The sequence below is a fragment of the Mycteria americana genome, chromosome 3 (assembly GCF_035582795.1).
Source record: "Mycteria americana isolate JAX WOST 10 ecotype Jacksonville Zoo and Gardens chromosome 3, USCA_MyAme_1.0, whole genome shotgun sequence".
NCBI lineage: Eukaryota > Metazoa > Chordata > Aves > Ciconiiformes > Ciconiidae > Mycteria > Mycteria americana.
In genome coordinates this window covers 46,458,925-46,471,518 of record NC_134367.1, presented here as the reverse complement: position 1 = coordinate 46,471,518, position 12,594 = coordinate 46,458,925, and the positions used below count along the sequence as shown (strand labels likewise).

Sequence of the window (12,594 nt, the reverse complement as noted above, 5' to 3'; positions counted from 1 at the left end):
AATGAAAGTCCTTACATACGTTTTACTTTCTGTCATGATGGATAAAGTTTAACATTTGGTTCTGGAAAATAAAGCATGTTTGATTTTTTTTTTTTTTAATTATATTTTTTCCCCTGGGTGTTTTGCAGTACATGTCAGCGTTGAGCAATACTTGTAAGATCAGAGTAGTAGTATCTGGTAGGGAAAGCCGAGATGCTGACGTACTAGGGAGCAGATACAGCGTTTCTGAGACCCATGTGACAGGACAAAGAGCCTGAGAGAAATCCTTGAAGCTGGAACTAGGGTGATTGGAAAGAGATGGAGTAGGTGTGGAAGTGTCTGGGTTATGCACACGGGATGCAGAGATCGCTGTAAGCATACTGTCAAAGGGAGTAGCAGCAGTGGCTGCTGGAGGCTTCTTTCTTTACGAATTAACTAGACTTGAGGGAGGAAAAGATGGGCATCAGTGACTGAAGGACCTCTAAAATCCATTCACCGGATGAGGACCCATGCAGATATAAGGAGTGTGTTTCTGTTTTCAGGCCTTTTGGCGAGTTTAGGAGCACTGAAGACCTAATGAATATAAGACTTGATTCTCAGATTACTCAATTGGCAGCAGGTTTCACTGTCATTTACTGGAGGAGATTTCAGGTCTGTGCATGAAAGTAGGGATGTGCGTATGGAAGTTCTCTGCATGCCCTGAACCTCCTTCTGTCACTGGACCAAAGAGGAGAAAAACTTTTCAGTTTAGCAGTTTGGAAATTCTAATATTTTTGCAAAGGACCCTTTCAGAGATGACTTGGAGATTCTATTTTCTTTGGTAATTTGACAGTGAATTACTTTTAAAAGGAATAGTTTGCTTGCCTAGACAGATAAACAAAGTAAAGTTTAGACTTTTTTTGTAATAATTTGCAATGCTCCAGTTTGAACAGGTAGGATCTTAAAGAGTCTGAGCTGTGTGTTTTTTTCTTTTTTTTCTTTTTTTTGTGAAAACCTTTTGTGGAAAATGAGAGGTCAGCTGCCTGTATATTTGGGTTACGTGGCAAGACTGTTCCCTGCATACTTACACTAACATGCCATCGTTGTGAAGACATCTGTAATCCATTTGTTACGATTACCTTACCTGTGAGATGTTGGAACAACTTGTGCGTGAATAACAGTACTCTAACACAAGTGCGTGACTATGAGTATACAGATTGTTTTGTTAGCTAGCAATGCAGAGAAAATATGCTAAGGTCATGAATTAGTGTACCCTGTTAAATTCATCCTTAGGATATTTACCATATCTAGGGAAAACATAATTTTCATTGTCTTTTCAACTGTGTTTCTCACTTGTTAGATACTTCTCACAGAGAAGCACTCTTACTGTGTTCAGGAATTGCTTTAGTAACTTTGATTTTAATCTCTATACTGTCTGTGTGTGCAATTTTTCTTTCACAGATGGGAAGTCCTTTGGTCCGAGGCACCTGCAAAGGTGAATGGTCCTCAGGCTCGGCAGTTCACACCTTGTATCAAACAGATAAACTTTCCCACAAACTTAATCCGACTGGAAGTGAACAGCTCTCTTCTGGACTATTACACTGAATTGGATGCAGTAGTACTACATGGTGTGAAAGAGAGACCTGTGCTTTCACTTAAGACTTCAATGATTGATATGAATGATATTGATGAAGATGAGGATGAAGAAAAGTATGGCTGTGGAATGGACACCCTTAATAAACAGTTCAGCATTGTTACCCTCAGGGAATGGCCGACTAACGGATATTTTGATAAACTGCCTTATGAGGTAAGAAAAGCATGTTTATATTCAATGTATTTGTCTTGATCATTAAGGGTGCAAAAGTGCTTTTATAGGGTACTGGTCAAGATTGTTGTTTTTTCCAGAGGTCCTTGCATTCTTTTGCGAATCTCCTGCAGTTATTGTATAGTTATGCCTGAGTTACTTAAGTCTGTCTACTTCCATGGGTGGATAATAGCAAGCCACTTTGCTGGTATTTGCATAGTTATTACTTTTATTTCTCAAGAATCTGTCCTCTCACACATAGTTTTTATACCAGTTATTCTAGCCTTGAATTTCTAGCTCTTGAACTTAGAAGCTCCTGGCAGTTTTCCAGTAGTTTTGGTCCTCATGCTTGACAAAGAAGATATGTAAAAGAGAGATGAAAAGATCAAATCAAGATCTGGAAGTGGAAACAGTTTGTAATAGGCTAAAAGTTTCTTTTCCTGTTATCTCTCTTACAAAAACCCAGAACTTTGTTCTTGAAACGGCCATAATATTTTCATATTATTATGAAATAAGCTTCTTCCATCCAGCTAAGTTTTGAATCATGGTGCAGGTAAAAAGTGTTATAGCTGGACTTCTGTACACTGTCTTGTTTTGACGATTGCTACTTTTTATTCTATCATTAGCACAGAAAATAGTTGTGAAGAAACTACTCCTTTCAGATCCCCTGGCAGCGGGGCAGTTGAAAGTGTGCTCAGAGTCAGTGTAGATAAATATTGTCTTTCCTGTAATTTCCACTATGATGAGATTGTGAAGTATGATTGCTGAATATTGTGTGCAGGCCAGGAAATTCTCAGTGGGGTGTAGCCATTCATGGAGGCTGGTACCCTAGTTAGAGGAAGAATTAAGAGATGAAATAATTGTCTTCACCTCTCCTAAAATAAACTGGGTTTGCACATAGTGGAAAGGAGCCTTTACTTGCCTGTCAGACCTCTGGACTTGGGCAGAGACATGATTGTTCCTGCTCTTCAGTGTACTGCAGTCTGGCAAAAGAAGTGTTTGTTTACTGCGGTAACTCATCAAATGCTCAGAGTGCTTGTGGCTTGAATCAGACTTGCTTCTGAAAGTGAAGGGAAGATGGTAAGAGATGCTGTCACTGATTGCAGGGCACTTTCAGAAATACGTGATCTAATCAAATAGTATTTTGGTTTTGTCACATCTTTCATCTCTAAGTACCCCAATTTGGCATATGAAGGCCATGGTTGGGTGACCGCATGCCCTAGTAACCTGCAGAAGTTTGCTGTGCTTGTAAAGAGGAAAGAGAGAGGAAGAGAATGTAACAACTCTCTCCATCTTTCTCCTGTGTATTTATCTTCTCTTTTAAGTCTTCTTCAGTAGTTGAGTTTGGTTTGGGGTTTTTTTTGGGTTTTTTTGTTGCTGCAGTGGAATAATAAATGAGGATACTAGCTTCATCCTGAGCTAGGTCTAGTGGTGTTTTTTTTTTTCCCCCCACGTCCATATAGTGTTTAATATATTTTGCTGTCGGTGCTTGTGTATCAGTACTGAAGTAAAGAAAGTACTTTGCATATGCAAAGGTGCAGTTGATTCCAGAACATCTTAAAATGTATAACTGTTTTAAAGTTTGAAAACTGTGTTGGTTTTAGTCATTTAAAGAAATTAATTGTAGAGAAAACTTGATTTAAATCTAGGAAGTCTTGTTTGAAAAGGCTGGATAATTTGATTTGTAGTATAGTAGACTACCAGAGAGATTGATTAATTTCTTTTCTGTTCCACATGATTATACATGTTAAGATTATAATTTAGGAAGTGTTTGTGTAGTCCTGTTACTCCTATGAACTTCTGCCTTCATGTACTTTATTGTGCTTTTCTGCTTTCCTGTTTGTGTACCAGCTTCCTTTTTTATCCATTTTTTAACATGTTTCGTTTCATGAATGCATTTATATGGTCTATCAATACCAAGCACATTTTTTTTCTTCTGCTTTGATTTAAAGAAACTGAAAATATGGGTGGAATATTTATCAGAAAACTACAAAAGACTATTTCTGCACTGGTTTTGTGACAGCAGAAATGCCAGTCTCCTACTTCCTTGGTCCAGCTGGAAGGTTTGCGTATCAGAAAAACAAAAATGTTGTACTTTGTAGTATGACAGTTTTTTATCGTGTCAGATATGGGAACCATATTCTGCATGCTGTCTTCAAGACTGACAAGTGTCAGGTTTTTCTGGGAAGTGTTCGAACCTTGTAATGATGAAGTAAGGCAACTGTTGACTCCTTCCAGTTTTGATTGATACATTACATGAAAAATTGTATCTTTTTATATGTTCATGTTGATTGTGAATGTCTAACTGTCCTGACTCTTCATACATATGCCTATTCCTTATTTGAGCTGTTTCAGGCTTTTTCATACTAACCTCCCTAATTCACGAAATACACAGGCTGAATGGTCTTCTGCGCTGATCTTAAAGTAGGCAGCAGTTCCTCCAGCCTTTGTTTTGCCTTCGTTGTCTTTCTGAAACTTCCATAGACTATCCTTTCATAGACTGTGTTGTTCCTCAAAATGGCATTAGGAATGGCTTGCTGTAGTGTGAGCTCTAAAAACATTGTAAAAGTCTAGATTGCTCCTGCCAACAAGAGAGAAAAATGCTCGACTCCTGGGGCACAGGCTTTCTTAGAAGAAAATATGAAATCTTGGATGAACTAGGTGAGAGAATTTTCCTTCACTGCTCATGGACGGTGTTAAACTGCCCTTAGTAGCTGTGAAGTACTTGTACTATCATCTGTTCTCCAGAATTACCTTAAAATTGAGGAAGGATTTTCTAGGAGACACTTCATGTCCTTGTCTTTCTTCCCAGTTATCTTTGACTAACTTGTGCTGCTTGTAAAGTGGAAGGAGTAAGGCCGTAGTCTTAGTTGCCTTTGCAGGAATGCTTGAGACCTGAAGGCCTGAACAAGTTAAAAGCCTTTGAGAAGGGTGAGGAATACCTGCCACAGCATACCTGTTGTGCAGTTTGAGATTCACCAAGATGTGCCAGGTACCAAGAACCTAACTTTTGTTCTCCAGAGAGGAGAGTCAGGAGAAATCCTGTATGCTGCAGTCCAAAAGATATTTTTTATATAAATTTTGATATAAAAAGATATAAATGACATCTTTGTCATTCCTTGAAGCCAATTTTTCCTAAAGCTGCCTACAAGATTTATGAGCTGTTCATGTCTACTGGGGAAGTGAATTTCACCGCTAAATGTGGATTTGGCACCTATGTTCCAGGGAAACGGGTCTTGAATGTAAGATCTGCATCCCTTAAATGATACTGAGATAGAAGAGTTGGAGCAATAAGCAGAAGCATTTTTAAGTGCCATACACTTTTTTCCCTCAACAGTAAACTTCTTACATCTTTCCAGAACAAATATTTGTAGGCTTTCAGATAATCAGCAAGATTTTATGCCTCTCTTTGGAAAGAGAAACTCATGAGGGTCTTAAAAGCTGTCTTAACAGCTGATAACCATATGGCACAAGATTCCCTTCAGTTAATGGCCAATATACTGCCAGTTGCTATAGCAGACTAGACTCTGAGCAATGGCACATGGAGATCTCTCCAGCTTTAGTCCTCCTAGAGTCTTGATTATTTGCTTGTGCAAGTCTGTCAGTAAGATCCTTTTCTGTTCTTTGAATCAAGAAGGGGCTTAAAACCTTTACAGCCTTTCGTTGCTGAGGGGATCAGAGCCTATAGCCTGGTGATGTAAAGCCCACTCTGCCAAAGCATGTTATGTGAGTAGAATAAAGAAAAGAGAGGCTTAAATGGTTGTGTTTTGTGAAACAGCTGCAAGATCCACTTTTCATGTGTTCACGTGTGCTATTAAATGTGTATGCATTTGCTGGTGCAAGCTATAGGATCGTGGAACTAGGGACTGTATTTTCTTAAACTATGTTGAGGAATGTCAAAAGCCCTAGAATACCATCTTCCTCCTGCCTTCTCTCTTTGCTTTTTTTGTGCACATATCCTTTGTCCTTTATCTGAGCACGTCTTAGTATCAATTCTAATTAATTAGAGTCTAAGCTGTGGCAGCTCTAGCTGCAGAATGAAAGAATTGCAAGTCATTAGTTTGCGTGTTTCTGAATGAGTGGTTTGCGTAGACCAATATATTTTCATATTGGAGGGACTCACGTTGAAGAACTGAAAGAGGAAATTTGTAGAAAGTGCAGATATTCTAGGTTTGACCAGCATCCAAGTATTATTTTCTGACCAGATCAAGTTCTGCATTATTCTGCTCTAGCCACGGAAAGTATTTTATTGGGTACAAATGGTTATTGCTTGCTGTTATTCAGCAAAAAAGCTTTAAAAAGCTGGAGAAGCTTTTGGGTAGGTAAGTACTATTAGGAGCTACAGCATTGGTAAAATTTTACCCCACGTATTGAAGAGTGTGATGGAGATCCTGTCTGAGCTTATAAGTGAACTTTAATGCAGTGGGTGAGATGTCTGTTTTTTTAAGATGTTGTATTTTTTAAATTTATAATTCAAAATATATGCATATATGTAAGACGCTGCAATCAGGAACTGTGATGATGATAAAACACACACGGATCAGGTATGAATCAAGATCTTTTTTTGTGCTCAAACAGCACACAATGAATTTGTATACTGTTGTTTGTTGAATTGTTGTGGAGACTTACGATTCGGAAACCTCCAGGTTTTGGAGGTTTTCACTGTAGTGGATGTTGATCTCACTACATCTCTAAAGCTGGCATGTGCCATGTTTGCCCTGGAAATGGGAGAGAAAGTACTTTTGTACTTTTGGTCCATCATAGCCTAAAAAGGCGATGAGTGTTGTATAAATTATATTTTGTTTTCCTCTTCATATTCCTGTGTATTGTTTTTCCAATAATCTTTGCTTTTACTGATCGATTTATAAGAAAGTGTGAAACAATAATGGTTGCCATAATTTTTCATGAACGCAGAGTAAAAACAGTTGTTTGTGAGAAACTGTGTTACGAAATTAGTTTTCAAAGCAGATACTCAATTCTGCAGCATTCTTGGAATCACCATGAACATGGCATAGCACAACACAGCACATCGTGTCACATACTCATTATGGTATCAAATTTTTGCTAGGATACACATACATAAAAAGCAGATTTCTGACAGACACCAGACTCCAGACTAAGGGTGATTAATGGTTATTAGCCTGTAGGTTTGGAACCTGTTATCTTTGTTTAATCAAAGGCAGAAAAAAAGTACTTTATATCTTAATGTCATAGTAGTGACATTTCATTATATTTTTTCATTCTAGATATTATGAAGTAGCATAATTTCAGTAAAAAATAAAGAGGGATTATTTTTTCTGATTAAGACGTCCATGTGGTAAGAGATTTAATCTGGTGTGGAAAGATTGCAACATCCTGTATGTTATGAAATACTCATTGAAGTCATCAGTTAGTGTACAGGGACATTGGTGAGTTTCATTCAAATGAATGAAACATTTATAGTTTCATTCACCATTATCTTTAGTGCTCAGAAGTCACAAAATAACTTTTTTTTCCATTGAACAAAATGTGTGTTACTTTTGTTTTTATCAGACATTATTATGCTGCATTAATTGTAGACATAAAATTAGCTAACTGCAGCCTTTGTTGCCGAGTTCTCTGCTCTAGAAAACTTACTAAATAAGCATGGGAAAAATCTGAGGGAAAAGACATTCATAAAATGTCTATTTAGGTGGCTTACAGGATGTGAAATAGCTGAAAGATTGCAAAATAGTTTGAAGCTGTCTTTCAGAATATTGAGAATTATTTAAAATGAGTTGATGGCCTTAGAAAAATAGGTATATGTTTAAGTATCTACTATTAGAATGACAAACAAAACTGTGTTAAGCAACTTTTAAGCTGAAGTATGGGTCTGAGCCAAACAAAAATCAAGATACTAATTTGGGATTATATCTATGTTAGCTCCTAGTTAGTTTGCACTCTCTCGGATACCAAAACGCCAACAAACTAAATGTCAGTTGGGAGCAAACTTTGTTGATTATATTAACTGCAGTTATTATATATATTTTATATATATATTGCTGTCACATTGAAATGTCTACGCAGATCCTCTGCATCAAGCTGAGCTGAGAGTTCCAGGCACCTGCAGAGACAAAAAGCCTGGGCTGTTTTCAGGGGGAAGGAGGAGAAGGGAAGAGGGAAGGCTTGAAATCAAGCTTGAGAGAAACTGGAGTATATGCAAACACTGTATTTTGGCATTGGAGTTGAAGTTAAATTTTTTGAAGACTCGTAGATTGTGTTTGAAATCCAAATACTAAATCTGGAGCTGAGTAGGAAGTAACATTTTTCATTTTGCAGGAAGTTGGATTGTTTTCTTATTTCTTCTCTTCCAAAAATGAAGGGGGGAGGAGGGGAGGCAGAAACTAGCTGCATAAACTGGTACATTGGAAGTACAATCTGTTTGGATCTCACGAAAAGCTTCATTTTCATTTTATGTCAAGCATTTTATTCTGATTTTTGGCGGTTTTGTCTTATGAATCCTTATAAGACATTAAAATGAAACATTATGGTATTTTGAAAGGGCCACAGGACTCTGTTCAGTTTAAGTCGGTTTGTGGGTTGTTATTTCTTTGTTGGTTTGTTGTTTTCTTTTTTAATTTACACTGATTCATTTCAGCGAGTTATTGTTTCCCACGCTGTTTGAAAACACTTACTCAATTTTAGTAACATAACTTGAGTGCAGGTACTTATCACTTTTAAAGACAGCCTTGGTAAAGTAAACATTAATTTTTAGATTTCATTTTTCAAGTACACTTTCTCTAAATTTCTGAGCTAAAGGAGATTTTTTTTGTTGAATGTTTTTGTTATTTCCTAAAGTGAGTATTTATGTGTCTGTATGTGTTGATCTTCCTTTAGAAAGGAAAACAGAGCATGATAGGAGACGGGATAGCTCTTAATTTCTGAGTGTGAGAAGTCATTACGAAAACATGTATAGTGGTGCTAGTCAGAAGGGCTGGTGATTATTCTGAAGCTGAGATGATTCAATCTGACAAAGGTAAAAAGGGGTTTTGCCTTTCAGATTTGACTCTGGAATAGAACGAAAATGCTCTCAAAGTATTACAGCAAGGAAGAGATTACTTTGTAAAAGAAGGTCTGAAAATGTTGAATTTTTTTACCTAGTTGCATAGTCCCACATGGATGGGAGAGGATATAAGGTAGAAGACAAAACACTGATTTTTTACAGCAGGGAGCAGAGGAATAAATCTGAAATCAGTTCAAGGTGTGGGGAAACTGGGACATGGTATGGTTTTTCCATGTACTCTGCAAATATGCTACCATCTTAAAAACCAAATCCAGAGAAGAAAGAGAATGCCAATTCAGTGTTCTGATCAACGGCAGTGCAGACATTGTGAAGGGAAGTATGTAAACATAGTGTTTACATATATATCACTGTTTAAATTAGCATGGGTAAAGAAACTTCTAATTTGAAAGCTTCCTGTCACTTTCATATGCTGATCTGCTTTTCCTTTCTTGTTTAATATGTTGTCAAATTGAGAAGGCAGTGCAGTCCTATTTAATAGTTAATCAATGATTTATTCGAGAAGTTACTTTTAAGTGAAAGGATTTACTTTTCTTTGAAGTTAGAACATCTTTTCTTATTCCTTTGCAGTTTTCCCGTAACATTTCAAGTGCTATATGACCATCTGTGACTTTTTTTCTGTTTTTAATATAGCTCATCCAGTTGATTTTGAGTCACCTTACAGTGCCAGACCTGTGTAGACTAGCGCAAACTTGTAAGCTACTATATCAACATTGCTGTGATCCTCTACAGTACATTCATCTAAGTTTACAACCTTACTGGGCAAGGATTAATGACACATCTCTGGAATACCTACAGTCTCGCTGCACTCTCATCCAGTGGCTGAATTTATCTTGGACTGGAAACAGGGGAGCCATCTCTGTTTCTGGATTTAGCAGGTCAGTGCTAAATGTACAGAAGTATTTTGACAAGCTCTGTTTGCAGAGCTGCTGCACAGTAGTTTCACTAAGTATTTGAAACCTTATTAAAAGACAAGACATGTCTTTGATTTACTGTAAAGGGTGTGATTGTGGAAAAAACCAACAGCTAAAACAGTAAGAAATAGTAGATGTAGCAGCAGAAGTCCGTTTCAGTATGTAGAGTCTCCATGTGCCAAACTGCCTGTGACTGGAAGGCTTCTTCCAGGGGGAGCACTGTTTTGCTTTCTCCTGGGCTTCTGAAAGACTCCACTAGAGCCAAGCTGTCAAAAGTCTATCTCACGAAGAAAATGTTTGCAATTGTTCTTTGTACAGATGAGTCATCAGTAGGACTGTATTAGAATGGCTGCAGTAATAAACCGATTACAGTGCATGCTTACAAGGTATGGGCCCTAAGTAATCACTGGAGTGCAATGTAAATGCAAATATTTTCATAAAAATGATTTAAAACATTAGCCCTGTTGGGAAACAGGGGGTTTGCATGTGCATCTTCCACTGAGCTGAAAATATGACTGTGCTGTAGGTCATTAAAATAGCAAATTTGCAGGGATTCTTTTCTGTATAACAGCCGTGTTCTCTGCTTTCTTAACGTATCATTTCTTCCTTCTTTGCTTGTTTGCATTAGTTAAACAGCATCTACCAATGCATTTCATTTAAGCAAAAATTGCCGCTTCAACTAAGAGGTAATCAGCAATGGCAGGCGAAAGCAGAACTTGACTGATAAGAAACAGAAATATTTAATATATCTAAAAAAGATTGTCTTAACTCTGATTTGTTTTGTGAATAAGAAGGTTAAATCAAGTATTCAAATATTTTCTTTCCTTTGGTGCCTGGGTGCCTTCCCTGGGGAAGTAAAATAATTTGAAGCAATACTTTGTCAAGGTGAGAATGTCGCTTCCTTTTTTCCTGACCTTCCAGTATAATCCAAGAGCCCTGTGCTCTTTTGTGCTTGTTGGTAGAAAAAGGGGATAGTCATCAGCTAGTTGTTGAAGGGGGTACAAACATTTCTCCTAAATTTGGATTTTATATTCGATACATTATGCAGGGGATAAATATGCAAGCTTTAATTGAGAATTCAACTCTGAAATCATGAAGTGCTTGCTTTCTAATGCTTAGCTATTAAATCTGTCTTTTGAAAACTAAAAGTATGTGCATCTTCATGGCAATTTTTTAATTTTTTTTTTTAACATGCAGAAATTTTTGTAGTCTTGAAAGAAATGAATGTCCAAATTCAGAAAATTATAAACTTTGCAGTTCTGGCATTTCTTACTTCCAGTTAGTTGAAAATGGCTTTATTGCTAATGGCTTTTTTCTTTCTTCAGTGCTGAACTAATAGCAGCACTTAGGTGTAGTCAGCGTTTCTAAAATAATAAATAGTCATTGTTTGACTATTAATAATCCGTGAATAAACATGGTCAATTTATATTCATTATTGTGGGTGATAGTTATTTGTAACAAGGGGGAAAAGTGTTATTGGACATTGATACAATTGTGAAGTTATCTGTATTTCTAGGAAAAAGTATTTCTTGGAAGAGATACATGCAGTCTAGGAATGGGAGATGCAGTTCAATCATAAATTTTTGAAACAAAGCTGTAAGCTAAATAATTTTCAGGTGTGACTCCTGCTCACAATTTTCACTTCTGAATCAAAAATTCTCCACTGTAACTAGGTCTGGTTTTGAAAGTTTTCTTTCTCCTAATACAGAAATAATTTTGCAACTCTTTGTTCTGTAAAAGCGTCTTTTCTAGTAGAATTTCCAAACACAAATTTTCCTTTCGACATTCTTCATCAGCCGGTTTGTCAAATTTGCTGTCCTCCAGGAAAGGAAAATTTGCTGCTCATTTGCTATGGAAGTATCTATTAATACAGGAGACTTATTAGAACAACACTTGGTTTTCCAAAGAATTAATGTAACTTTCTTCAAAAAAGTAGCTTCCTGGTAAGAGATACTGTTCCTCAAAGGAGAAATCTGTCAAGTAATGTTTTAGTTTTATTGCCCTGGCTATCATTAAGAAATCACCATCATGTGGATATTGTAGCACCCAGGACATGTAGTCATGAACTCCCACAATTTTTCCTTTTGGACTTCTAGATGTTCCTCACCCAGCCTGACTTTTGGGAGATATTATGCAAAACAGAGTTTCCAAAGAATGGAGGTACTTTGACTTCCCTAGGAATTCTTTTTCACACTCAAATTTTCTTTCTAGTTTACTCTTCAGAATATGAGTCTTGCAGAGGAGGTTCTCAGTTGGCTGGGGAGAGTGCATTGCTGCTTTTATCAGTTACCTGCTAATGTTAACTGTTACTAAAAACTTAATCAGATTTTCAGACTGTAATTGTCCTTTGCAGAAATTAAATACTTACGTATTTCTGTGTCTGTACATAACAGTAGAAGACATGTACCACTACATTTATTAGTGTAAAATCTTCTCTTGCTGCCTACTGCATGAATGTTTCTGAGTCAGTTTGTTGTTTTTTCTTTATCCTGCTCTCTTGGGCTCCCTCTCTGGTCTTGGTATTCCCTATTTCTTTCTGCAATGGCAATTTTAAAATAAGGCAATGAGGTGTGCCTATAGAGTACCAAACTGCATCTTTTATTTTGGATTTAATTGGTGAAAAAGTCTTCTTGTGACTTGAGGTTTAGTTCAAACAAGCCTAAATTGCTTATTCCAATACTTCAAGTTTATAAATTTTGTGACAAGTTGCTGCATAAGCGACCATGAGTGGCTGTCAAGCCAACTACTTGGAGGTGTAAAGAATTCTGCCTAGAAGCTGTAACAATTTGAAGGACTCTGTTATGCTGTTTTTAAAAGGCCAACCTACATTTGTCAATTCAAGGAGAAAAAACAATATTTGCTAAATGAAATTTGTAAAT

At 36.9% G+C, this 12,594-nt stretch overlaps 1 protein-coding gene across 17 annotated transcripts in view; it reads left to right on the top strand.

The window, feature by feature from the left end:
- FBXL4 (F-box and leucine rich repeat protein 4) overlaps positions 1-12,594 on the top strand; it is a 71,024-nt gene that overhangs the window by 15,579 nt on the left and 42,851 nt on the right. For all 17 annotated transcript variants that reach the window (XR_012775216.1, XM_075498436.1, XM_075498430.1 and 14 more), the window contains 2 exons: positions 1,420-1,765; positions 9,435-9,679. Coding sequence is in view for 16 of the 17 variants with exons in the window: in XM_075498436.1 (XP_075354551.1) it covers positions 1,420-1,765; positions 9,435-9,679 (591 nt within the window). In the remaining variant the exon portion in view is untranslated. The remainder of the gene's footprint in view (positions 1-1,419; positions 1,766-9,434; positions 9,680-12,594) is intronic.